Here is a 27,551-nt window from a genome sequence, read left to right as displayed (position 1 = left end):
TCCAGAAGGCGAGGTGTGATCCACCTGTACACTGTACAGGTGCATCAAAGATGGGACCGAGAGATTGAAAAACAGCTTGGAACTGCATTAGAGCTGTCAAATCCACATGTAGCTCCTGGGATTATACCTAAAGTGGACATTGCCATTGGCTGCATGGAGTCAATCTCATGTAAACTTGTTTACAAGTTCAAAAACTGCAACGTGAGATGTAATTTACACCTCAAATAGAATGATAGAAATCCTCATTATTTTTCCATTTCAGTGTCATTATTTCTATACAGTCTATACTTTCTCCTTCTGAACTTCTAACACGAGTGGGACAGGTGTGGCTTTGTGACAATGACCGCAAGAGCAGCTGCTCACCGATCTGACGGCTCCAATGCAGTTCCGACCACCACTATGCGGGTGTCTGCTATCGTCGGTTAACGCTTGATCTGATTGAATCGAGGCCTAAGACCTTTCAGGCACAGACCGTATGATGTGGCAAGAGGACAGTGGTCTCACCAGAGGGAGGTAGTCTGGGGACTCCGTGTCTGTGCGTTTCTCTGCCTCAGCAGACAGACAGTGGCCCTTCAGAGGGGCCTGCTTCCCAGAGGAGTTAGATGACCTTAGTCTGCCCAGAGGGAATCTGGAGCCAAAGAACCTCTCCACAGACTTGCTCTCCACTGAGCGTTGGGAGCGGGTGGAGGAGGTGCCGGACACGGCTGAGGGACTGGCAGGGTAGGGATTTCCCCCTGCACCTGAGAGAGAGGCACACAGGTGTGATCAACAGTAGTGAATGGCTTTATTACCACAGGTTGTAAGAGGGGTTATAGTGAAACCAATCGTGAACTCGGATATTGAGTAATCGAGTGGATCGAAGTGTTCGGTTATAGATTCAGCCAATGTAATAGCACTTACTGCTGTCCCAAGACTTCAGGCTGCATGGGGAGGCAGGAGTATCATCCCTGTCTGGGAAACAACCAAATAACATGTCTACTATAAGACCTGGAGTTCATTATTGTATGGAAATGTGTTACCCAGGTAGCTTAAATGTCTGTAATGTCTATTTAAAAAAAATATATATATAATTGTTTGTAATGTCTTTTTAGTTCTGTATCGGAACCCAGGTAGACTAGCTGACATCATGGTATTGACATATACATACTATTTGACCTCTGCAGGTTTACTAATGACTAGGATTATTGCGTTGTAGGTTTACCTGTGGAGTTGCAGGTGTCCTCAAATTCCTCACTGTCTCTGCTGGAGGGGCGTCGGCCCAGTCCCACAGAGTAGGCCCTCTGTCTGCGACTGCCTGCCTGGGAGCTCCGTCTGTTCCCCAAACGCAACCCTACACATGACGGGATACCAGTCATCACACACCACTGCTATCCAAACCATACTCCTCGGAGCCTGGATCCTGCCTCTCTTTCTTCCTAGGTTCCTGCCTTGTAGAGAGTTTTTCCCATCCACTGTGCTTCTACATCTGCATTGCCTGCTCTTTGGGGTTTTAGGCTGGGTATCTGTAAAACACTTCGTGACAACTGCTGATGTAAGAAGGGCTGTATAAAATACATTTAGTTGTTTGAAATTTGATCGATACCGTTTCACAGACTTCAGTTACCATACATATTGTCAAATTAGGCCATGTGTTTTCAGGTTTGCTGTGACTGTGGAACTGTCTGAAGTGTTACCGGTGTTTCTCACTTCCACAGTGTCTGATGGACCCTTGCTGGTGTTGGCGTCAGTGGCAGTAAAGGCTGTGTACGTACAGATGATGTTACAGCTCTTACTGGTCTGGATGGCTTTCATACGGTACCGCTTAGCAGGCCCTGCAAAACAAGTATACGGCATACTATCAATCATACACTTAGAGACAGGTATACTACAAAGCAGGATCAGCCATCTAACTTTGATAAGCAACAAGAAATAACTATAGATTTTCTTGTTCATTATAAAAGCGAGACTTAGATACAGTCAGGTCTAAAGATAGGCAAAAAGACTACAAAATAAATAATAAAAATACTGAGCTATATTGGCAGCCCAATTCTGATATTTTCCCCAAATATTGTGGAAAGAGCTGATCTTTATTTAAGTCAGTTAAGAACAAATTATTTTTTTCAATGTCGGCCTAGGAACAGTGGGTTAACTGCCTTGTTCGGGAGCAGAACGGCAGATTTTTACCTTGTCAGCTCAGGGATTCGATCTTGCAACCTTTCGGTTACTAGTCCAACGCTCTAACCACAAGGCTACCTGCCTGTGGCAAGTGACCTAGTGGTAAAAGATCAGAATTCAACTGCCTGTGTAAACGCAGCCATTGCGTGCTCAAATAATAGGAAAATGATATTATTTTATACTACTACAATTGCTCAGAGAAAGAGATTTTGTACTTTTGTTCTCTCAAAAAGATAGGGGTCAAAATGATTGGCTGTTTTCAAGACCATTGAAATAGTGCTGCATCCCTCCGACAGAGTTCCAGACACTCCCAGTTGTGCTGAAGCTGTTCTGGCTCCTGGTGCCAAATTCCCTGCTTCAGACACATTGTGTTGGTGTTTCCTTTATTCTGGCAGTTACATGTACCTTACTATTTGTGTTATTTATTTTACACAGTCTTTTTTGCTCATCTTTATCAAGTGTGCCAATAACCTGATTCTGCGTTTTCGTTTGTTGATTCAATTACACCATATCCATTACAAGCTTATGTTTCAAAGAAATTAAGTTACATCAGAATATTTAGGCAAGTTAGCTGGCTAACTCTTTGATCCTGCTTTGTAGTATACCCCTTTGTACTCAACTAATCAAGGCTGAAACAAAACCCTGTACACCCTGTGACCTCCTCAATCCCAAAATGGAGGAACACTGGTGGAAACCCTCACCGTGCTCGATGTCACTCTCCTTCTCCGCCATCTTCTCAAAGTCCCTGATTGCAGAGCGAGCTGTCAGCTGGTGGATAATTTCCTCCCAGAGGTCTCCCCCTCCTCCCCCTTCTCCTCCTCCCCCAGATGTCCCTCCTGTCCCTTGGTCCTCAGGGGCCCAGAGTTGTGTCAGGTCCACGGTGACCTCCCAGGAAACAGGCCTGCTTCCTAGGAGGCCGTGGATGAGGGAGCGGCACTGGGCAGGGGGCGTGGGGGGGTCGTCCGGGGGAGCGGCGGTAAACAGGTACTCCGGGTCAGTGAAGCTGTCCCAGTCCAGAGGAGAGACAGGGAACAGCAGGCCGTCTTGGGGGAGAGAAAGAGGGGTAGAAGGAGAGGGTTAGTGGATGGATGGAAAATAGAGAGAAAGAGAGTGCGAGGGAGTTTAGTTTCAGACATCAGTCTAGAGGTGAGTTAACCTACTGGAGTCAGTGAGGCTCCTGCGGGACAGCCCTCTGGGTGTAGGCTGGTTCTCCCCATCGCTCTCCTCTAGCCTCCCCCCCACCGCCTGATCAAAGGAGACTCTCTCTAGTGCCCTCCGCAGGCGGTGCATGTCCAGCTCACCCTGGGGGGAGGAGAAACTCCTTGCAGACATGGCTGAACGGGCCAATGCCCTCTGTCTCCTTCGAGATTCCTCCCCTCCACACATACGCCCTGCCTGGATTGTGACAAGGGAAAACGAGTACACTGGGTTAAAAAATATTTACAGCAGTGTCGTCTAATGACTACAGTATTGAGGTGGTTCAGTCCTACCTTTTCTGACACGGAATCTGTATTCTCTGAGGAGGGGGGCTGTTGCCATGGCGACTCGCCCCAGCGGGACAGGGTGCTTCTCTGTTCGGGTGGAGCCATCTTCTCGAGGCCCTGCGGCAGGGAGCCTGTGTCCAGGCACGGGATGGGGAGCAGATCAGTGGGGTAAGGGCCTCCCATAGAGTCGGAGGTGGAGGGGGTGTGGGTGTAGGGCAGCCCCCTCTCACTGCTCAGAGAGCAGCGGGTCAGAACATACTGCTCCTGGATGTAAGAACTCTCCTGGATCCTACCACGAACATCACTGGACCATTCCACCTCTCCACCTGTGGATGAGATATCAGAGGACAGCTTGGAACACAGCTATAATCATTGTGCTTCAGGTGTAATATGCACAAAGCCAAAGGAACTTTACAGGTATTGGATTGAGGGAACTGAGTGACCGTGTCATTTCTTGAGTGTCAGTATTTCACCTGTACTAGTCCCAGTGTCGGTGTCTTTGGCACAGGAGAACTCTGAGGAGATTTCCCGGGAGATTTCCCTCAGCGCCTCCTCTAGGTCTGCACCTTCTGATGATGTAACCAGAGGGAGGAGCTCAGACACGGAGGGAGGGGAAAGCTCGTCGTTGGATTGGCCGAACACAGAGCCCACCGAGCCCCGAGACAAGCCTTTATAGCCCCGACCACGCCCCTACAGAACACACAAGGCGAGAGAAGGGACTGAGTTTACTTTTGTATTCTGCACAGTTTACATGCTGTCCACAAGACAGGACACTTGAAAGCCTTTCCAGAGTGGATAGTTGGACACTCACCTCAGTCTTCTTGCCTCTGAAGCTAGACACATCGTACAGGGTACAGTAGCCAATCAGGCTATTCCCCGGGTAAAGCGGAGGGATCTCATTGGGTGACAGGAGAGCCTCCATGTTATCAGGCAGGTACCAGTCTATACGTACATCTGTGAGGACTGGCTCAAAGGCCTTCTTCAGGGACTTTATCAGCTGAGGGATCAGTTAAACATTAGGGGTTAACGGTTGATTCAAATATGTTTTAATTTATAGGTTGAGGAGGGAAGCGATAATCTTTGAATGTTAGAGTAGACTGTTTTTCCCCAGTAGCCTACTACAGTATTTCCCCAAAGTGAAATGATTGAAATAGTTTTACTTTCCCCACTAGGGGACAGTGATGTCGCTTCTCACCTTGGGCTGCAGCCTCTCCTCATCACCCAAGAACTCTGTGGTTCCACCTGTCACCTTGGCAACGCCCTGTAGGAGCCTCCTGCAGGCTCTGGGGCCCAGGCCAAGACCAAAGCACCTGGGATAATAATACAGTTTTTCTCAATTGCTAAAACACTAAAACCCATTGGCTGAACAAAGTTCTCAGTTGCCTGGACTCATTTAGCTAATTATGCAGTCTGTTGTCAATACCTTAAACCATTTCACATGATAAAACACAATTTGCAAATCTCACTTAGACTTTTCAGCAAAACTCTATAAACACATTCTCATTCTCAAAACACATTCTGCACTCTAATGCACATGTCATCCATACTGGTAAACACAAGTGGCAACAGTCAAATACAAATAGAGAACATATGTCATTGATTCAACACAACCACTCAAAATTGATTTAACCTGTTTCAAATGATGCGACACAACCAATATAAGCCAGTTCAGAGAGCAAACAGGTTGTTGAAGGTGGGAAGGAGAAGGTCTGAGAATGGATACTGTAGTACAGTGCATTGTAGGCTGTATACTGTAGAATGGATGAATTGTGCTTTCCATTCATTAACAGTACTGTCTGCCCAATAGATTTTGACTGGTTGCAGGTTCATATCAACAAAGAACAAGAATTACAGTATCACCGAGACAAATGACAAGTTTGTGAGATGCAGGCTACAGTACTGTAAAAATAGGGGTACAGGGAGGAGGAAGAACAAAAAACAAAATTGCAAAGAGCAAAGCAGAGGAGTCATTTCTGATCAATTTTGAGCTAAAACTGTTCTGAGGCGAATATTTAATTTTGTAAGAGGAGTCAGGGGTTATGTAAATAGTGCTTGAAGATGAGGTTTTGTGTTTAATATTTTCAGGAAATGGAGCAAGGTTTCAGAAATTGTGTTTTAGCAATTGAGAAAAACTGTAAAATACCTCTTATTCAGTTGAGAGAGAGAGAGAGAGAGAGAGAGAGAGAGAGAGAGTGAGAGAGAGAGGGGGAATCTATCTACTGTCGCAAATTTAGACAGATTTATTAGTTAGGGACTTTAAAACCAGGAGATGTATGATTGACTTACTGTGTCCTTCGTATCTAAACCTGAGTTATTAGCTACACACAGCAGTGTTGAACACAACACTGAGAGGAATCAAATGGCATTTCACTAATTGAATGGCTGAAAGGGCCACAGGCCAGACTCATTGAAAAAGCCAAGTGACAGACAGTGTGTTGCTCTGCTCTGAATTCAGCTACGTCTGTCTGTCAGGCCAGACTCATTGAAAAAGCCAAGTGACAGACAGTGTGTTGCTCTGCTCTGAATTCAGCTACGTCTGTCTGTCAGGCCAGACTCATTGAAAAAGCCAAGTGACAGACAGTGTGTTGCTCTGCTCTGAATTCAGCTACGTCTGTCTGTCAGGCCAGACTCATTGAAAAAGCCAAGTGACAGACAGTGTGTTGCTCTGCTCTGACAGCTACGTCTGTCTGTCAGGCCAGACTCATTGAAAAAGCCAAGTGACAGACAGTGTGTTGCTCTGCTCTGAATTCAGCTACGTCTGTCTGTCAGGCCAGACTCATTGAAAAAGCCAAGTGACAGACAGTGTGTTGCTCTGCTCTGAATTCAGCTACGTCTGTCTGTCAGGCCAGACTCATTGAAAAAGCCAAGTGACAGACAGTGTGTTGCTCTGCTCTGAATTCAGCTACGTCTGTCTGTCAGGCCAGACTCATTGAAAAAGCCAAGTGACAGACAGTGTGTTGCTCTGCTCTGAATTCAGCTACGTCTGTCTGTCAGGGCAGACTCATTAAAAAGCCAAAAAATTCAGCCAAGTGACAGACAGTGTGTTGCTCTGCTCTGAATTCAGCTACGTCTGTCTGTCAGGGCAGACTCATTGAAAAAGCCAAGTGACAGACAGTGTGTTGCTCTGCTCTGAATTCAAAGGGCAGACTCATTGAAAAAGCCAAGTGACAGACAGTGTGTTGCTCTGCTCTGAATTCAGCTACGTCTGTCTGTCAGGGCAGACTCATTGAAAAAGCCAAGTGACAGACAGTGTGTTGCTCTGCTCTGAATTCAGCTACGTCTGTCTGTCAGGGCAGACTCATTGAAAAAGCCAAGTGACAGACAGTGTGTTGCTCTGCTCTGAATTCAGCTACGTCTGTCTGTCAGGGCAGACTCATTGAAAAAGCCAAGTGACAGACAGTGTGTTGCTCTGCTCTGAATTCAGCTACGTCTGTCTGTCAGGGCAGACTCATTGAAAAAGCCAAGTGACAGACAGTGTGTTGCTCTGCTCTGAATTCAGCTACGTCTGTCTGTCAGGCCAGACTCATTGAAAAAGCCAAGTGACAGACAGTGTGTTGCTCTGCTCTGAATTCAGCTACGTCTGTCTGTCAGGCCAGACTCATTGAAAAAGCCAAGTGACAGACAGTGTGTTGCTCTGCTCTGAATTCAGCTACGTCTGTCTGTCAGGCCAGACTCATTGAAAAAGCCAAGTGACAGACAGTGTGTTGCTCTGCTCTGAATTCAGCTACGTCTGTCTGTCAGGCCAGACTCATTGAAAAAGCCAAGTGACAGACAGTGTGTTGCTCTGCTCTGAATTCAGCTACGTCTGTCTGTCAGGCCAGACTCATTGAAAAAGCCAAGTGACAGACAGTGTGTTGCTCTGCTCTGAATTCAGCTACGTCTGTCTGTCAGGCCAGACTCATTGAAAAAGCCAAGTGACAGACAGTGTGTTGCTCTGCTCTGAATTCAGCTACGTCTGTCTGTCAGGCCAGACTCATTGAAAAAGCCAAGTGACAGACAGTGTGTTGCTCTGCTCTGAATTCAGCTACGTCTGTCTGTCAGGCCAGACTCATTGAAAAAGCCAAGTGACAGACAGTGTGTTGCTCTGCTCTGAATTCAGCTACGTCTGTCTGTCAGGCCAGACTCATTGAAAAAGCCAAGTGACAGACAGTGTGTTGCTCTGCTCTGAATTCAGCTACGTCTGTCTGTCAGGCCAGACTCATTGAAAAAGCCAAGTGACAGACAGTGTGTTGCTCTGCTCTGAATTCAGCTACGTCTGTCTGTCAGGGCAGACTCATTGAAAAAGCCAAGTGACAGACAGTGTGTTGCTCTGCTCTGAATTCAGCTACGTCTGTCTGTCAGGCCAGACTCATTGAAAAAGCCAAGTGACAGACAGTGTGTTGCTCTGCTCTGAATTCAGCTACGTCTGTCTGTCAGGCCAGACTCATTGAAAAAGCCAAGTGACAGACAGTGTGTTGCTCTGCTCTGAATTCAGCTACGTCTGTCTGTCAGGCCAGACTCATTGAAAAAGCCAAGTGACAGACAGTGTGTTGCTCTGCTCTGAATTCAGCTGTGTTGCTCTGCTCTGACGTCTGTCTGTCAGGGCAGACTCATTGAAAAAGCCAAGTGACAGACAGTGTGTTGCTCTGCTCTGAATTCAGCTACGTCTGTCTGTCAGGGCAGACTCATTGAAAAAGCCAAGACAGACAGTGTGTTGCTCTGCTCTGAATTCAGCTACGTCTGTCTGTCAGGGCAGACTCATTGAAAAAGCCAAGTGACAGACAGTGTGTTGCTCTGCTCTGAATTCAGCTACGTCTGTCTGTCAGGCCAGACTCATTGAAAAAGCCAAGTGACAGACAGTGTGTTGCTCTGCTCTGAATTCAGCTACGTCTGTCTGTCAGGCCAGACTCATTGAAAAAGCCAAGTGACAGACAGTGTGTTGCTCTGCTCTGAATTCAGCTACGTCTGTCTGTCAGGCAGACTCATTGAAAAAGCCAAGTGACAGACAGTGTGTTGCTCTGCTCTGAATTCAGCTACGTCTGTCTGTCAGGGCAGACTCATTGAAAAAGCCAAGTGACAGACAGTGTGTTGCTCTGCTCTGAATTCAGCTACGTCTGTCTGTCAGGGCAGACTCATTGAAAAAGCCAAGTGACAGACAGTGTGTTGCTCTGCTCTGAATTCAGCTACGTCTGTCTGTCAGGGCAGACTCATTGAAAAAGCCAAGTGACAGACAGTGTGTTGCTCTGCTCTGAATTCAGCTACGTCTGTCTGTCAGGCCAGACTCATTGAAAAAGCCAAGTGACAGACAGTGTGTTGCTCTGCTCTGAATTCAGCTACGTCTGTCTGTCAGGCCAGACTCATTGAAAAAGCCAAGTGACAGACAGTGTGTTGCTCTGCTCTGAATTCAGCTACGTCTGTCTGTCAGGGCAGACTCATTGAAAAAGCCAAGTGACAGACAGTGTGTTGCTCTGCTCTGAATTCAGCTACGTCTGTCTGTCAGGCCAGACTCATTGAAAAAGCCAAGTGACAGACAGTGTGTTGCTCTGCTCTGAATTCAGCTACGTCTGTCTGTCAGGCCAGACTCATTGAAAAAGCCAAGTGACAGACAGTGTGTTGCTCTGCTCTGAATTCAGCTACGTCTGTCTGTCAGGCCAGACTCATTGAAAAAGCCAAGTGACAGACAGTGTGTTGCTCTGCTCTGAATTCAGCTACGTCTGTCTGTCAGGCCAGACTCATTGAAAAAGCCAAGTGACAGACAGTGTGTTGCTCTGCTCTGAATTCAGCTACGTCTGTCTGTCAGGGCAGACTCATTGAAAAAGCCAAGTGACAGACAGTGTGTTGCTCTGCTCTGAATTCAGCTACGTCTGTCTGTCAGGGCAGACTCATTGAAAAAGCCAAGTGACAGACAGTGTGTTGCTCTGCTCTGAATTCAGCTACGTCTGTCTGTCAGGCCAGACTCATTGAAAAAGCCAAGTGACAGACAGTGTGTTGCTCTGCTCTGAATTCAGCTACGTCTGTCTGTCAGGCCAGACTCATTGAAAAAGCCAAGTGACAGACAGTGTGTTGCTCTGCTCTGAATTCAGCTACGTCTGTCTGTCAGGCCAGACTCATTGAAAAAGCCATGTGACAGACAGTGTGTTGCTCTGCTCTGAATTCAGCTACGTCTGTCTGTCAGGGCAGACTCATTGAAAAAGCCAAGTGACAGACAGTGTGTTGCTCTGCTCTGAATTCAGCTACGTCTGTCTGTCAGGCCAGACTCATTGAAAAAGCCAAGTGACAGACAGTGTGTTGCTCTGCTCTGAATTCAGCTACGTCTGTCTGTCAGGCCAGACTCATTGAAAAAGCCAAGTGACAGACAGTGTGTTGCTCTGCTCTGAATTCAGCTACGTCTGTCTGTCAGGGCAGACTCATTGAAAAAGCCAAGTGACAGACAGTGTGTTGCTCTGCTCTGAATTCAGCTACGTCTGTCTGTCAGGCCAGACTCATTGAAAAAGCCAAGTGACAGACAGTGTGTTGCTCTGCTCTGAATTCAGCTACGTCTGTCTGTCAGGCCAGACTCATTGAAAAAGCCAAGTGACAGACAGTGTGTTGCTCTGCTCTGAATTCAGCTACGTCTGTCTGTCAGGGCAGACTCATTGAAAAAGCCAAGTGACAGACAGTGTGTTGCTCTGCTCTGAATTCAGCTACGTCTGTCTGTCAGGCCAGACTCATTGAAAAAGCCAAGTGACAGACAGTGTGTTGCTCTGCTCTGAATTCAGCTACGTCTGTCTGTCAGGGCAGACTCATTGAAAAAGCCAAGTGACAGACAGTGTGTTGCTCTGCTCTGAATTCAGCTACGTCTGTCTGTCAGGGCAGACTCATTGAAAAAGCCAAGTGACAGACAGTGTGTTGCTCTGCTCTGAATTCAGCTACGTCTGTCTGTCAGGGCAGACTCATTGAAAAAGCCAAGTGACAGACAGTGTGTTGCTCTGCTCTGAATTCAGCTACGTCTGTCTGTCAGGCCAGACTCATTGAAAAAGCCAAGTGACAGACAGTGTGTTGCTCTGCTCTGAATTCAGCTACGTCTGTCTGTCAGGCCAGACTCATTGAAAAAGCCAAGTGACAGACAGTGTGTTGCTCTGCTCTGAATTCAGCTACGTCTGTCTGTCAGGGCAGACTCATTGAAAAAGCCAAGTGACAGACAGTGTGTTGCTCTGCTCTGAATTCAGCTACGTCTGTCTGTCAGGCCAGACTCATTGAAAAAGCCAAGTGACAGACAGTGTGTTGCTCTGCTCTGAATTCAGCTACGTCTGTCTGTCAGGCCAGACTCATTGAAAAAGCCAAGTGACAGACAGTGTGTTGCTCTGCTCTGAATTCAGCTACGTCTGTCTGTCAGGCAGACTCATTGAAAAAGCCAAGTGACAGACAGTGTGTTGCTCTGCTCTGAATTCAGCTACGTCTGTCTGTCAGGCCAGACTCATTGAAAAAGCCAAGTGACAGACAGTGTGTTGCTCTGCTCTGAATTCAGCTACGTCTGTCTGTCAGGGCAGACTCATTGAAAAAGCCAAGTGACAGACAGTGTGTTGCTCTGCTCTGAATTCAGCTACGTCTGTCTGTCAGGCAGACTCATTGAAAAAGCCAAGTGACAGACAGTGTGTTGCTCTGCTCTGAATTCAGCTACGTCTGTCTGTCAGGGCAGACTCATTGAAAAAGCCAAGTGACAGACAGTGTGTTGCTCTGCTCTGAATTCAGCTACGTCTGTCTGTCAGGCCAGACTCATTGAAAAAGCCAAGTGACAGACAGTGTGTTGCTCTGCTCTGAATTCAGCTACGTCTGTCTGTCAGGCCAGACTCATTGAAAAAGCCAGAGTGACATGTGTTGCTCTGCTCTGAAAAAGCAAGTGACAAAGCCAAGTCCAGCTACGTCTGTCTGTCAGGCCAGACTCATTGAAAAAGACAGACAGTGTGTTGCTCTGCTCTGAATTCAGCTACGTCTGTCTGTCAGGCCAGACTCATTGAAAAAGCCAAGTGACAGACAGTGTGTTGCTCTGCTCTGCATTCAGCTACGTCTGTCTGTCAGGGCAGACTCATTGAAAAAGCCAAGTGACAGACAGTGTGTTGCTCTGCTCTGAATTCAGCTACGTCTGTCTGTCAGGCCAGACTCATTGAAAAAGCCAAGTGACAGACAGTGTGTTGCTCTGCTCTGAATTCAGCTACGTCTGTCTGTCAGGGCAGACTCATTGAAAAAGCCAAGTGACAGACAGTGTGTTGCTCTGCTCTGAATTCAGCTACGTCTGTCTGTCAGGGCAGACTCATTGAAAAAGCCAAGTGACAGACAGTGTGTTGCTCTGCTCTGAATTCAGCTACGTCTGTCTGTCAGGGCAGACTCATTGAAAAAGCCAAGTGACAGACAGTGTGTTGCTCTGCTCTGAATTCAGCTACGTCTGTCTGTCAGGCCAGACTCATTGAAAAAGCCAAGTGACAGACAGTGTGTTGCTCTGCTCTGAATTCAGCTACGTCTGTCTGTCAGGGCAGACTCATTGAAAAAGCCAAGTGACAGACAGTGTGTTGCTCTGCTCTGAATTCAGCTACGTCTGTCTGTCAGGCCAGACTCATTGAAAAAGCCAAGTGACAGACAGTGTGTTGCTCTGCTCTGAATTCAGCTACGTCTGTCTGTCAGGCCAGACTCATTGAAAAAGCCAAGTGACAGACAGTGTGTTGCTCTGCTCTGAATTCAGCTACGTCTGTCTGTCAGGCCAGACTCATTGTCCCACATGAATATCAATACACACACACACACACACACACACACACACACACGTGGGCTAGGGTTAGAGGTTGGAATCACATTTGTGATTTGACCGCTCCCTACGTACCTCCATCATCTTCTCTAACATAACCAGTGTGCTGTCGGGGATAGCTGGGCTAACAGTAGAATACTAATGAAGGATAAATGGAGTTATTGTTGCACAATGCCCAGGGAGCTGGAAAGGGGGGGGGGGCAGACTAGACCAGAGTGGTGTGGCAGTAACTGCAGAGGGAAGCAATTAGTGGGATTAATGGGTGTGGCTTATATCTGATACTTCATACTGCATCAGCCACTCTCTTTCTAACTCTCTCTTTTTCTTGCTCTCTCTCCTTCCAAACACACAGACTTACACCGACGCACGTTATTACCACAATATTCAGGGTTGAACCTACAGTATCACTTTTGATCACTACGGTAGGTTTTAAACGCTAACTGATCCCATTCCTACTCATTCTACCAGCCGCCGTCAGACAATACCTGGCAGCACAAGTGTTCCTGCGGACCAGCTCCAGCACCTTGCCCACACTGCTGACGCTGCCGTCTGTGATGATGAACACCTGGCGGGGGCAGGAGCGCTGCACAGGCTGCTGATACACCCAGGACAGCGCCCCCAGCAGGTTGGTTTCCCGCATGTCAGCCCTCATCTTGTGGATGTACTCACAGGACTGTGCCAAGGTCACCTGGGGAGAGGGGAGCAGAGCGGAGAGTAAGGGATAGGGGAGGGGAGCGGCGAGTAAGGGAGAGGGGAGCAGAGCGGAGAGTAAGGGATAGGGGAGGGGAGGGGAGCGGAGCGGAGAGTAAGGGATAGGGGAGCAGAGCGGAGAGTAAGGGATAGGGGAGGGGAGCGGAGAGTAAGGGAGAGGGGAGCAGAGCGGAGAGTAAGGGATAGGGGAGGGGAGGGGAGCGGAGCGGAGAGTAAGGGATAGGGGAGGGGAGCGGAGAGTAAGGGATAGGGGAGCAGAGCGGAGAGTAAGGGATAGGGGAGGGGAGCGGAGAGTAAGGGATAGGGGAGGGGAGCGGAGAGTAAGGAATAGGGGAGCAGAGCGGAGAGTAAGGGATAGGGGGGGAGCGGAGAGTAAGGGATAGGGGAGGGGAGCGGAGAGTAGGGATAGGGGAGCAGAGCGGAGAGTAAGGGATAGGGAGGGAGCGGAGAGTAAGGGATAGGGGAGCAGAGCGGAGAGTAAGGGAGAGGGGAGCAGAGCGGAGAGTAAGGGATAGGGGAGGGGAGGGGAGCGGAGCGGAGAGTAAGGGATAGGGGAGGGGAGCGGAGAGTAGGGATAGGGGAGCAGAGCGGAGTAAGGGATAGGGGGGAGCGGAGAGTAAGGGATAGGGGAGGGAGCGGAGAGTAAGGGATAGGGGAGGGGAGCGGAGAGTAAGGGATAGGGGAGGGGAGCGGAGAGTAAGGGATAGGGAGGGGAGCGGAGAGTAAGGGATAGGGGAGGGGAGCGGAGAGTAAGGGATAGGGGAGCAGAGCGGAGAGTAAGGGATAGGGGAGGGGAGCGGAGAGTAAGGGATAGGGGAGGGGAGCGGAGGTAAGGGATAGGGGGAGCAGAGCGGAGAGTAAGGGATAGGGGAGGGAGCGGAGAGTAAGGGATAGGGGAGCAGAGCGGAGAGTAAGGGATAGGGAGGGGAGCGGAGAGTAAGGGATAGGGGAGCAGAGCGGAGAGTAAGGGATAGGGGAGGGGAGCGGAGAGTAAGGGATAGGGGAGCAGAGCGGAGAGTAAGGGAGAGGGAGCAGAGCGGCGAGTAAGGGATAGGGGAGCAGAGCGGAGAGAGTAAGGGATAGGGGAGGGGAGCGGAGAGTAAGGGATAGGGAGCAGAGCGGAGAGTAAGGGATAGGGGAGGAGCGGAGAGTAAGGGATAGGGGAGCAGAGCGGAGAGTAAGGGATAGGGGAGCAGAGCGGAGAGTAAGGGAGAGGGGAGCAGAGCGGCGAGTAAGGGATAGGGGAGGGGAGCAGAGCGGAGAGTAAGGGATAGGGGAGGGGAGGGGAGGGACAGATAGGATTACAGCCTATTGGTACATATTGATGGACACATTTGATAAGCAGTGTATGATCACCAAACTATTCTTCTAATTAATTTAATCAATGAGGGGGCATAAAAACTTAAGGGTAGCATACATCTACTGTACACTATATAATTGACAGAGGGATAGTATGATATGCATCAGATTGGGCGAGGAGAAACGAGGGGCACTTACGAGTTTCAATAAATCTCTTGTTATCTGTCTGGTAGAACGGGGTAAATACCTTCCTATTGTTTGATATGTAAACGTTGGAAGAGCTCAATTGATTTGAATTGGAATAAATCAAACAGACATAATCCTATATTTCTATTGACGTTAGAATGTAATCAAGCCCTGTCCAACCTGTAAGGGAATAGAAACGTAACAAAGCCCATAGTAGACCATCATTGAACAACATTAACAGTGTTGGTCACCCAACGTCAGCACCTGCACCTGCCTAAACCCAAATCACAAAGGGGACACAAACACCCATGGCAATCTGTGATTAATTAAACCAGACAGAGAGAGAGAGGGAGAGAGAACAGGTTAGGTGGCTATTGCTCATCCTCGTTTTTCTCATTGTAATATGCATGAAAGGTCACCATATGTTGTTTAGCTGCTGTTTGTCCTTGCACAGCCCTGGTCTGGCTAAAACCTGATACTCAGCTGCTAGGGCAACCCTGGTGTGAGCTGACCTGGACTCTGAATGAGGTGGAACAGAGAGGGGGACAGGACAGAAGGTCCACAAGTGATTTATTTTTCAAGTTCATCAAGGTCCTGCTGAGAACACCTTGTCTGACTGAGCATGTTAAGCTCTTCACTTTAACATGGTTTGTAGATCTTCATTACATGTAAGGTTGGATGGAAGCTCATGGTTGCTCGGCAAATGGAGACCCATTGTCAAGGTGACACAGTATACTTCACATTCATTTGGCGATTGAGCCCTGCAGATTTCTCTTAATGCATATATATGGATCTACAATGGATCAGCATAACAGATTGTGGGGAATATCAGTCAATAATAGATTACTTCTTTGAGGAGTGAAAGCATCTGACAAACTTTGACTTTTTAGGGTGAACTATTCATTTGAGCTCTGACGTAGTACTTACATCTGTGCAGAGCTTGCTGGTGGTGAACAGGGCTTTGATGGTGGTGCCGAAGCCTATGATGTTGAGCATGGTGCCTGGAGGAAGACTCTTCAGAGCTACCACCATTGGTTCCTTGGGACAGGAAGTAGACATTGGTTTAGTATACCATCTATTGCACCTTGCCTATGTCGCTCGGCCATCGCTCATCCATATATTCATATGTACATATTCTCATTCACCCCTTTTAGATTTGTGTGTATTAGGTAGTTTTTGGGGAACTGTTAGATTACTTCTTAGATATTACTGCACTGTCGGAACCAGAAGCTTGGCACAGCTTGGAAAATTCCAGAAAATGATGTCATGGCTTTAGACTTTTCTGATAGGCTAATTGACATCATTTGAGTCAACTGGAGGTGTACCTGTGGATGTATTTCAAGGCCTACCTTCAAACTCAGTGCCTCTTTGCTTGACATGGGAATATCAAAAGAAATCAGCCAAGACCTCATTAAAAGAAATGTAGACCTCCACAACTCTGGTTCATCCTTGGGAGCAATTTCCAAACGCCTGAAGGTACCACGTTCATCTGTACAAACAATAGTACGCAAGTATAAACACCTAGGGACCACACAGCCGTCATACCGCTCAGGAAGGAGACGCGTTCTGTCTCCTAGAGATGAACGTACTTTGGTGAGAAAAGTGCAAATCAATCACAGAACAACAGCAAAGGACCATGGAGGAAACAGGTACAAAAGTATCTATATCGACAGTAAAACGAGTCCTATATCGACATAACCAGAAAGGCCGGTCAGCAAGGAAGCCACTGCTCCAAAACCGCCATAAAAAAGCCAGACTACGGTTTGCAACTGCACATGGGGGAAAAGATCGTAGGCTTGCAAGGGGGAGGCTTGCAACCCGAAGAACACCATCCCAACAGTTAAACACGGGGGTGGCAGCATCATGTTGTGGGGTTGCTTTGCTGCAAGAGGGACTGGTGCACTTCACAAAATAGATGGCATCATGAGGGAGGAAAATGATGTGGATATATTGATACAACATCTCAAGACATCAGTCAGGAATTTACAGCTTGGTCGCAATTGGGTCTTCCAAATGGACAATGACCCCAAGCATACTTCCAATGTTGTGGCAAAATGGCTTAAGGACAACAAAGTCAAGGTATTGGAGTGGCCATCACAAAGCCCTAACCTTAATCGTAAAGAAAATTTGTGGGCAGAAGCGTGTGCGAGCAAGGAGGCCTTACAAACCTGACTCAGTTACACCAGCTCTGTCAGGAAGAATGGTTCAAAATTCACCCAACATATTGCGGGAAGCTTGTGGAAGGCTACCCGAATCGTTTAACCCAAGTTGAACAATTTAAAGACAATGCTACCAAATACTAATTGAGTGTATGTAAACTTCTGACCCACTGGGAATGTGATGAAAGAAATTAAAGCTTAAATAAGTAATTTTCTCTACTATTATTCTGACATTTCACATTCTTAAAACAAATTGGTGATTCTAACTGACCTGAGAAAGGGCATTTTTACTAGGATTAAATGTCAGGAACTGTGAAAAACGGAGTTTAATTAAATGTATTTGGCTACGATGTATGTAAACCTCCGACTTCACCTGTATTTTTATCCCTTCCTCTTCACTATGTGTTTTCTCCATCATCACCTTGATGCGGTGGATGTTGATGCCGCTCATGCTGCCGCTGCGGTCTATGAGGAAGAGCAGTTCCCTGGTGGCACGGTGCAGCTCTGGAGGCTCAGACAGCAGGTCAGGACAGAAGTTGAGCATCAGGACCGGGCTGCTCAGGATGTCCTTGTGGTACCGCTTTCTCACAAACTCCAACTGTGCAGGAGGATTGATTGATAGAATTTATTAGACAATAAAAAAAACATTATACAGCCAGAATATACTGTGTGTTCGTCCAAATAATGTATAGATGTATTATAAGGACATGAAAGGCTATTTGCTGGGTACTGGGTTGGGTCAATAGTTTAAAGGAAATATAATGAAGCCACACACTGTTGTTTGCGCCCACTGCTTGTTTCGCTTTCAGTCCAGCTCACCTTCTTCTCTGGTTCCAGCTCTTTGCGAGCACAGCGAATGAAGTCGCGGCGGGAACAGATCTGCTGCTCGTATTGGCTGAAGGTGAGCCGACCCCTCTCCAGGATGACCAATGGGCTGTGAGGCTCTGGAGTAGAGAGTTTGGGGACAGAACTCATGATCAGTGAGATAAGGAAGGAGGCCATCAGAGACTATTGTGACACACGCACACACACACACGCACACATGCACAACCACACAGACAGACACTCTCTCTCACCGCTGAGGTGCAGTATGATCTCTATCTGTCTGTCATAGGGGTGTTCCTGTGCCAGCGTGATGTAGGTGGAGGAAGCACTCTGGGCGCTGGGGTCTGCATCTGCCCTGAGTGCATGGGTAGGGCTTTCCAGACCTGGAGAAAGGGACAAGAGAAGCCCAGTTCAACAACAACACTTAGGTGAAGGGGATAGGGTTAGGGGCCAGCTAGAGGAAGGGGCTGGGGAAAGGGTACGCTCCCTCTCAGACAGGCCGGAGTGATTCCACTCCCATACAGGCCCTCCTAGTGCCCAATCTGATTGAGTAGCCTAATTTCCCCCCCACCTAATATCTTGACTGCTGCACAGTGCAGTTACAGTAGCCTGGCCCTGTTCCAAACACACCCACCACCTCCTTCATTCCTCAGCTCCCTTACTCTGTCCCCGTCCCTGGGCTGCCTCACTCTGAGCTCATTGTCCCGCCTCCCCAGACACATTTCATATATCACTATGGGAGTGCCAGGGCCAATTGTATCTGTCACTATATCATTACAGGAGACAGGCTAAAGATAGAAAGAGCTGTTTCTCCCACCCACTCAAGTGTTTGCTGTACTCAAAGAACTCTGCGTCACCAAACCAGGAGGAGATAGCGATGATATTGTAGTGATCCTCGCTATATGAGCCAAGTGGCACGATGCCTAGGGTGTTTGCCTTTCACACCAGTGACCCGCGTTTGCTTTCCTGCCCTTCCGTTTGCTACACTGGTGTCAAAAGTGGGATGGTGGCGGTAAGGCCATCGGAATTGCACGGCCCAAAAGTGTGAGGGGGCGAAGCACGGGGATGTGCTTTTCTGTTCTAAGGGGGCAGTGTATTAAGCCTATATGAACCAAGTTACAATTACCACCAAATGGGTTAACCCTATTTGCATGATGCGTAGGCCTTTCAGGCCAGTGACCCTGGTTCACTTCCCTGCCCTGCTGTTTGCTACAATAGCAAAGCTACTTCGTGGGAAAGAGGTATGTTGACATCAATGGGACTTCCTGGGTAAATAAATGTGGGGCGATAGATGGGTATATAATATGGGTATACCAGCCAGCAGGCATGCCCCTCGGACCAGCAGCTGGAAGTTGAGCTCATAGGGTGCCAGGTTGGTGGCAGGGCTGGTGAAGATGGCATGGGCACACTGTTGCTCCGAACCCAAAACCCTCTCCTGTTTCCCTGAGGTGGCTCCAAAACAACTGGTGGGTCTGGGGGGGGGGATATTAAGCACCAGAGTTTGAATTACACATGACCTTTTGGTTGTTTTTTCAGCACTTGTGGGAATGAATTTTATTGACATCAAACTACCAAACATTTAGATAATTTTCAAGGGGGATGGAAATACCCTGTTTCATCTGATTTCGCCCCATTTTCGCTTTTGCTTGTAGTCACCCGCCCTGTGGCGATGGGAGTGAATACTGTGGGGTAGACCAGGCGGATCGCACCACTCTTCAAGGTGGGGAGTTCCACGGTCGTACTTATGATGACAGATACTATGTCCATCGAGCCAATGACCCCTGTGCCTACGACGAAGGTGGTTCGCTCCAAGTCTTCATCTAGGATGAGATGGCCTAAAAGACAGAGATTCAGATAAAAATGGTCAGTGCATGGTTCCATGGATTGAATAGAATCCTAACATTCACTTCAAGTCGATACATTTTTTTTACACTAAGTGAAAGCCATTTCACGAAGAGGCAAGACGACAAATCCTTTTAGCTTCAGTCCTCTGCCCCATCTTACAAGATTATACCATTATGTTAAATGAATCAAGTGAATGAGGTAAAGGGCATTTCTATTCTGGTAGAGATTCTTTACTCTTCTAAAGTTCTAAGCATCTAAATGTATAGCCTACAAAGTGATTTATAAAGAGAGTTCCAGGATTCATAATAGGAATGCATGCCTGGGTGTTGTGATACGTTCAGAGATAGGTAGGAGGTCTCTCTGAACGAGAGGAAGACTAATGGCATGTCTCCCGGTGGGCGGTCTCACTAAATGGATTAGCTTGAGACTCTTCAATAAAAGCCTAACTGATTTCTTTTAGCGGCTGGTTTGGATGAGCAGGGTATTAGGTACAATTTTACATTTCTGTCGTTTAGCAGACACTCTTATCCAGAGCCACTTACAGTTAGTGCCTTCATCTTACAATACAGTAGATAGGTGAAACAACCACATGTCACAGTCTTAGTTAGTTCCCTCAGTAAAGAAGTTATCAGCAAAGTTAGTGCTAGTTGAAAAGACAAGTGCAAGGTCTTTTTAGGGGCGGGGGGTAAGACAGCTTTATTATGCTGATAGATGCTGAATATGCTGAAGAGTTAGAGTTTCAGACACTTTCAGAAGATTGGCAGGGACTCTGCTGTCCTAACAGGGACCCTGCTGTCCTAACAGAGACTCTGCTGTCCTAACAGGGACTCTGCTGTCCTAACAGGGACTCTGCTGTCCTAGCATCAAAAATGTTTACTGTCACACACCAGATAGGTGCAGTGAAATGTGTTGTTTTACAGGGTCAGCCATAGTAGTACGGCGCCCCTGGAGCAAATTAGGGTCAAGTGCCTTGCTTAAGGGCACATCTACCGATGTTTCACCTTGTCGCCTCTGTATTCAAACCAGCGGCCTTTCTTTTATTATCCCAACACCCAAGCGCTACCTGCCGCCCAAAACTATCAATAAAACAATCACATAGAATGGCAGCTGAGGGAGAGTTGGGAGGCAGAGGGGAAGCAACGGGGTGAGGAACAGGAATGAGACTGATGTGGTATTTGAAAACTCCCAATCAGGTCAGACACACAGAGGAGACCTGGTGTGCCTTAGTCCCTGGTGTGCCTGAGTCCCTGGTGTGCCTTAGTCCCTGGTGTGCCTTAGTCCCTGGTGTGCCTTAGTCCCTGGTGTGCTTGAGTCCCTGGTGTGCCTTAGTCCCTGGTGTGCCTTAGTCCCTGGTGTGCCTTAGTCCCTGGTGTGTTTGAGTCCCTGGTGTGCCTTAGTCCCTGGTGTGCCTTAGTCCCTGGTGTGCCTTAGTCCCTGGTGTGCCTTAGTCCCTGGTGTGCTTGAGTCCCTGGTGTGCCTTAGCCCCTGGTGTGCCTGAGTCCCTGGTGTGACTTAGTCCCTGGTGTGCCTGAGTCCCTGTTGTGCCTTAGTCCCTGGTGTGCCTTAGTCCCTGGTGTGCCTGAGTCCCTGGTGTGCCCGAGTCCCTGGTGTTTCTTAGTCCCTGGTGTGCCTTAGTCCCTGGTGTGCCTTAGTCCCTGGTGTGCCTGAGTTCCTGTGTTGTCTCTCTACTGATTAAAGATTACTTCGTGAAAGTTAGAGAAAGGAAAACATGAAATAGGACCAAACAGAATCTGTGGGCAGTGGTGAAAAGTACATAAGTAAAAATACTTTAAAGTACTACTTAAGTACTTTTATGGGATAGCTGTACTTTACTTTTATATTTTTGACAACTTTTACTTTTAGTCCACTACATTGCTAAAGAAAATAATGTACTTTTTACTCCTTACATTTCAATGATACCCAAAAGTACTAACTACATTTTGAATGCTTAGCAGGATAGGAAAATGGTCTAATTCACTCACTTATCAAGAGAACATCCCCAGTCATCTATACTGACTCTGATCTGGCAGATTCACTAAACACAAATGCTTTGCTTGTAAATGATGTGTTGTAGTGTGCCCCTGGCTATCCATAAATCAAAAAACTCAAGAAAATTGTTCTGTCTGGTTTGCTTAATATGAGGAATTTGAAATGATTTATACTTTTACTTTGATACTTAAGGATATTTTAGCGATTACATTTCCTTTTGACATTTAAAACCAAATACTTTTACTAAAGTATTTTATTGGGTGATTTTCACTTTCACTTGAGTTGTTATCTTTTATGGTATCTTTACTTTTACTCAAGTATGACAAATAGGTACTTTTTCCACCACTGTCTGTGGGTTATGCCCTAAGCTTTTAGAAATGAAAAATACCTTCTGATTCCCTCCTTCTATCCATCCAGCCCTATCTCTACCTCCCTCCTTCCATCCCTACCTTCCTTCCTTCCTTCCTCCTTCCCTCCCTCTCTCCATCCAGCCCTATCTCTACCTCCCTCCTTCCATCCCTACCTTCCTTCCTTCCTCCTTCCCTCCCTCTCTCCATCCAGCCCTATCTCTACCTCCCTCCTTCCATCCCCCTACCTTCCTTCCTTCCTCCTTCCCTCCCTCTCTCCATCCAGTCCTATCTCTACCTCCCTCCTTCAATCCCTACCTTCCTTCCTTCCTTCCTCCTTCCCTCCCTCTCTCCATCCAGCCCTATCTCTACCTCCCTCCTTCCATCCCTACCTTCCTTCCTTCCTCCTTCCCTCCCTCTCTCCATCCAGCCCTATCTCTACCTCCCTCCTTCCATCCCTACCTTCCTTCCTTCCTTCCTTCCTTCCTTCCTTCCTTCCTTCCTTCCTTCCTTCCTTCCTCCTTCCTCCCTCCCTCTCTCCATCCAGCCCTATCTCTACCTCCCTTCTTCCATCCATACCTTCCTTCCTTCCTCCTTCCCTCCCTCTCTCCATCCAGCCCTATCTCTACCTCCCTCCTTCCATCCATACCTTCCTTCCTTTCTCCTTCCCTCCCTCTCTCCATCCTTTCCCTCCATATATCCCTCCCTCCTTCCCTTCTGCTGTACATCTCTCCTTCCCCCCTTTGTTCACCGTTGGTACTCTGCATGTCCAGGCTGGATCCCCCGCAGCAGCCCCACTCCCATCTATCCCTCCCTCCTTCCCTTCTGCCGTACATCTCTCCTTCCCCCCTTTGTTCACCATTGGTACACTGTATGTCCAGGCTGGATCCCCCGCAGCAGCCCCACTCCCATCTATCCCTCCCTCCCTCCTTCCCCCCTTTGTTCACCGTTGGTACTCTGTATGTCCAGACTGGATCCCCCGCAGCAGCCCCACTCCCATCTATCCCTCCCTCCTTCCCCCCTTTGTTCACCGTTGGTACACTGTATGTCCAGGCTGGATCCCCCGCAGCAGCCCCACTCCCGTCCGTTGCCACATTGGCCGTCGAGCCCCGATCCTGGGCAGCAGTCCAGACAGCAATCCTCCAGCTTCCCCCGACTCTGGATCTGAACTCCCACCATGCGGCCGGCGATGACCGCCTCAAAGCCCACCACCACCTCCTTCTCCCCCAGCGGGTACACAAACACACCTTGGGGGAGAGGGATGAGGGGAAGGTGCAAGGGGCATTGAATGAAGGACAACAGACAGCAGTTGAAGAACTGCATTACAGAAAGACTATTACAGAAAGACAAGACCAAGACTAGATCTGGCTATAGATGTTGTGGCTTAATATGTGACTAACCGATTGCTAAGGCCCAAAATCCCACCTCCCCCCATGACATCAGTGTGTGACCTCACCCTCCACAGGTTCGGTGTCTGTGTTGGCGTAGGTGAGATGCGCGGTGATGCCCAGGGAGCAGCCGTTGGCACAGGACTTGATGCAGGAGGCCTTGAGGAGAAGCGGGGCCCACGTGGACCGGTTTCTCAGGCCAACCATCGTCTCTGGATTTGAGGAAGAGAGAAAATCCTTGAGTGTGTTTGCGTGTGTGTAAGATAGTGTGTGTGCGCACGTGTGTGTGCACACGCATTCAAATGGCCTCAGTGTCTAGCCTTATCAAGGGGAAGGATCAGAAGCACAGTATGGAAAGTTCCTCGACCAATTATGTGCTTCTAAATTAGGCTTTCTCTCAATTGATGGAAAGAACATTGGCCTCGAATCAGCTCTGATAATTATTTCAAAATGTCAGCTAAAGGTCCCCACATTTAATGAACCTTGCTGCAGGGCAATTGTGCCAGGTTGGTATCATAAAGAAAATGTAAATATGTACTGTTTTCACATGAATTACCTGTGTAACTGTGAGATATATTTATTTACAGAAGCCCCATCTTGCCTTGGGCTTCTACTCTGGCAACCGAGCTATCCCCTCTCTCCACCTGCATAGCAACCGGTTGCAGCAGTGTTTGAGGGTCAACTCAATCATTAACAGATTGGTCAACACTCCATGGGCTCCTGGGCAGCATCTCCTCAACAGCTACCTGATGCAAATCCATACTATACAGCTTCACAAGGCTTACCTGACCACAGAGGAGATAAGAGTGGGTGGGTGGTATGATGTATCTTTAGGTTGTGTTAGTGGCACAATACGGGGGCTCAGGTAAGAGATCAGGTAAGCTTGTTGGGTTCCTGGAACCTCTTAGAAACCCTACGAAACAGGTGCTCCTCAAAAGAATGTTAGTGTAAATAAGAGATCTAGTAACAAATAGAAACGATTCTCTCCTTGAAAAGACTTACATCTTGTTGTTTAGGACTTTAAACTCACAGGGACGTCCTTCCAGTATAACATCACCATGTTGCTTGCATCAGCAGCAAACACAACACAACATGAAATAGATGAATCAAACTAGGCAGCCATGTTCTTTACGAAAGAAACACAGCTGCTGCAATTAAGCCCAGCAGGTCAAAGAAGAACATAAAACACACTTCTTAGTGATTGACCTTTTTAGCACTCCTTGAATAAAACAACGTTCTGGGAATCTGGGCTATAACCTGCAGGTGTAATGGTTTCTAATGGTTTAGTGTTAGCGGACTCACAGCTCAGTGAGCAGCAAACTGCGGAGGGCAGACTGTGACTGTTTGCTTTGGTCTGGGTAATGGTCTCTACATCCACCTCTGACTAAGTAGATCAACAGCTTCCATCTGGCTACTGTGCTTTGGAGGGATGGAGGGGGAGCAGCAAATACATGTCTGTTTGGGAGAACGGGAGGGCAGAAATAAGCCAAACCAGCATTCAACCACAAACACGCGGTCAGAGTGAAACACACAGCAGGAAAGGTTACTTGTTAAATGTAAATGTCTAGATCTTACAATTAAAAGGTTTCGTCATCTTCCATAAAGTACTACTGAATAAATCTGTTTAACATACGTTTTGGCTGATATGAAAGGGCCCCGGTATGTAGATGGCAAACCCATACTGTGCCTTACCTATTTTCTCTCATAAAAAAATGTCCAAGGCAGATCTGATACAACAGGCTGCTTCTTCTGCTGTTTGGGTTCAGGGTTGTTCTCTATGAACGAAGTCACCTCTGACTTCACCCCTTCTGATTTAAACCTTTCCATACTTGTTTGCCCATGGAAGAACTGGTCAGAAAGTCAGGAGAAAGAGGGCCTCAAATATGACCAATTTTGCATATCCCACCCTACCATGAGAGATCAAAGTCTTCAACACTGAAAAATATAAAAGTTGAGTTAGATATGATTTACAAAATTCGGTCATTTTTGAACCTTTAACGTAAATGATCTGAAAACATTTTCACATATGTTGTATCTCAGACCCTATTTTACATCATATGAGGTATTTATGTTGTATCTCAGACCCTATTTTACATCATATGAGGTATTTATGTTGTATCTCAGACCCTATTTTACATCATATGAGGTATTTATGTTGTATCTCAGACCCTATTTTACATCATATGAGGTATTTATGTTGTATCTCAGACCCTATTTTACATCATATGAGGTATTTATGTTGTGCCCGTCATCAGTTGAGACACAGCATACTCTTGAATACAGGGTGGGTGTCATTTCAATCATAGAAGTAGAATTCATAGAATGGACATTTCCATTAAGACCACTACAATTTAGCTGGTACACCATGACATTTAAATTGAGTAGAAACTTTAACTTCCAATTACCAGATGACCGCCAGTCCACCCACCATCGAATGTCAACTTGAATAGAAATGTATGTTCTATTATCTATATTTCAGTAAAGGGAAAGGGGGATACCTAGTCAGTTGTACAACTGAAATCTGTCTTCTGCATTTAACCCAACCTTTATGAATCAGGTTTTTTCCCACCTTGCCATCTCGGGGATATGAACCAGTAACCTTTATGAATCAGGTTTTTTCCCACCTTGCCATCTCGGGGATACGAACCAGTAACCTTTATGAATCAGGTTTTTTCCCACCTTGCCATCTCGGGGATACGAACCAGTAACCTTTATGAATCAGGTTTTTTCCCACCTTGCCATCTCGGGGATACGAACCAGTAACCTTTATGAATCAGGTTTTTTCCCACCTTGCCATCTCGGGGATACGAACCAGTAACCTTTATGAATCAGGTTTTTTCCCACCTTGCCATCTCGGGGATACGAACCAGTAACCTTTATGAATCAGGTTTTTTCCCACCTTGCCATCTCGGGGATACGAACCAGTAACCTTTATGAATCAGTTTTTTTCCCACCTTGCCATCTCGGGGATACGAACCAGTAACCTTTATGAATCAGGTTTTTTCCCACCTTGCCATCTCGGGGATACGAACCAGTAACCTTTATGAATCAGGTTTTTTCCCACCTTGCCATCTCGGGGATACGAACCAGTAACCTTTATGAATCAGGTTTTTTCCCACCTTGCCATCTCGGGGATACGAACCAGTAACCTTTATGAATCAGTTTTTTTCCCACCTTGCCATCTCGGGGATACGAACCAGTAACCTTTATGAATCAGGTTTTTTCCCACCTTGCCATCTCGGGGATACGAACCAGTAACCTTTATGAATCAGGTTTTTTCCCACCTTGCCATCTCGGGGATACGAACCAGTAACCTTTATGAATCAGGTTTTTTCCCACCTTGCCATCTCTGGGATTCGAACCAGTAACCTTTATGAATCAGTTTTTTTTTCCCATCTCAGGGATTGCCCATCTCTCGGGGATACGAACCAGTAACCTTTATGAATCAGGTTTTTCCCACCTTGCCATCTGTTATGATACAAACCAGTAACCTTTATGAATCAGTTTTTTCCCACCTTGCCATCTCGGGGATACGAACCAGTAACCTTTATGAATCAGGTTTTTTCCCACCATGCCATCTCGGGGATACCTAACAGTCTAATTTAAATCAAAGAATCTTCCCATAACTCGTTCTCTGACATTCTCCAACCATAATTTAAAAAAAATGTGGGGGGTAGATCAGCTTTAATATTGCTGATTGATTGTAGCTTCCATCATATACATATACATACAGTGCCTTTGGAAAGTATTCAGACCCCTTCACTTTTTCCACATTTTGTTATGTTACAACCTTATTCTAAAATTGATTACATAGTTTAATAAGGGGACAACTCTACACACAATAACCCACAATGACAAAGCAAACACTGATTTTTAGAAATGTTTGCAAATGTATGAACATTTACATAAGTATTCAGATCCTTTACTCAGTCCTTTGTTGAAGCACCTTTGGGAGAGATTACAGCCGACTCTTCTTGGGTATGACGCTACAAGTTTGGCACACCTACAGTGAGGCAAAAAAGTATTTAGTCAGCCACCAATTGTGCAAGTTCTCCCACTTAAAAAGATGAGAGAGGCCTGTAATTTTATGACTATGACAGACAACTATGACAATTATGACGGACAAAATGAGGGAAAAAAATCCAGAAAATCACATTGTAGGATTTTAATGAATTTATTTGCAAATTATGGTGGAAAATAGGTATTTGGTCACCTACAAACAAGCAAGATTTCTGCCTCTCACAGACCTGTAACTTCTTCTTCAAGAGGCTCCTCTGTCCTCCACTCGTTACCTGTATTAATGGCACCTGTTTGAATTTGTTATCAGTATAAAAGACACCTGTCCACAACCTCAAACAGTCACACTCCAATCTCCACTATGGCCAAGACCAAAGAGCTGTCAAAGG

At 47.0% G+C, this 27,551-nt stretch overlaps 1 protein-coding gene across 1 annotated transcript in view; it reads right to left on the bottom strand.

The window, feature by feature from the left end:
- vwa5b2 (von Willebrand factor A domain containing 5B2) overlaps nucleotides 1-27,551 on the bottom strand; it is a 39,155-nt gene that overhangs the window by 2,869 nt on the left and 8,735 nt on the right. Inside the window, exons 2-20 of the mRNA XM_052464008.1 lie at nucleotides 23,214-23,357; nucleotides 22,789-23,004; nucleotides 19,186-19,411; nucleotides 18,891-19,048; nucleotides 17,828-17,959; nucleotides 17,571-17,695; nucleotides 17,173-17,349; nucleotides 15,520-15,630; nucleotides 12,882-13,084; nucleotides 4,834-4,948; nucleotides 4,450-4,635; nucleotides 4,112-4,328; nucleotides 3,645-3,964; nucleotides 3,315-3,549; nucleotides 2,856-3,197; nucleotides 1,674-1,811; nucleotides 1,202-1,330; nucleotides 901-951; nucleotides 505-740 (exon numbers count right to left, since the gene is read on the bottom strand). Coding sequence (XP_052319968.1) covers nucleotides 505-740; nucleotides 901-951; nucleotides 1,202-1,330; nucleotides 1,674-1,811; nucleotides 2,856-3,197; nucleotides 3,315-3,549; nucleotides 3,645-3,964; nucleotides 4,112-4,328; nucleotides 4,450-4,635; nucleotides 4,834-4,948; nucleotides 12,882-13,084; nucleotides 15,520-15,630; nucleotides 17,173-17,349; nucleotides 17,571-17,695; nucleotides 17,828-17,959; nucleotides 18,891-19,048; nucleotides 19,186-19,411; nucleotides 22,789-23,004; nucleotides 23,214-23,352 — 3,456 coding nt within the window. The 5' untranslated portion in view covers nucleotides 23,353-23,357. The remainder of the gene's footprint in view (nucleotides 1-504; nucleotides 741-900; nucleotides 952-1,201; nucleotides 1,331-1,673; nucleotides 1,812-2,855; nucleotides 3,198-3,314; nucleotides 3,550-3,644; nucleotides 3,965-4,111; nucleotides 4,329-4,449; nucleotides 4,636-4,833; nucleotides 4,949-12,881; nucleotides 13,085-15,519; nucleotides 15,631-17,172; nucleotides 17,350-17,570; nucleotides 17,696-17,827; nucleotides 17,960-18,890; nucleotides 19,049-19,185; nucleotides 19,412-22,788; nucleotides 23,005-23,213; nucleotides 23,358-27,551) is intronic.

Source organism: Oncorhynchus keta, chromosome 15 (genome assembly GCF_023373465.1).
Source record: "Oncorhynchus keta strain PuntledgeMale-10-30-2019 chromosome 15, Oket_V2, whole genome shotgun sequence".
Classification (NCBI taxonomy): Eukaryota; Metazoa; Chordata; class Actinopteri; order Salmoniformes; family Salmonidae; genus Oncorhynchus; species Oncorhynchus keta.
Note: the sequence above shows the minus strand (reverse complement) of the source record. Positions and strands in the feature narration are given on the sequence as shown.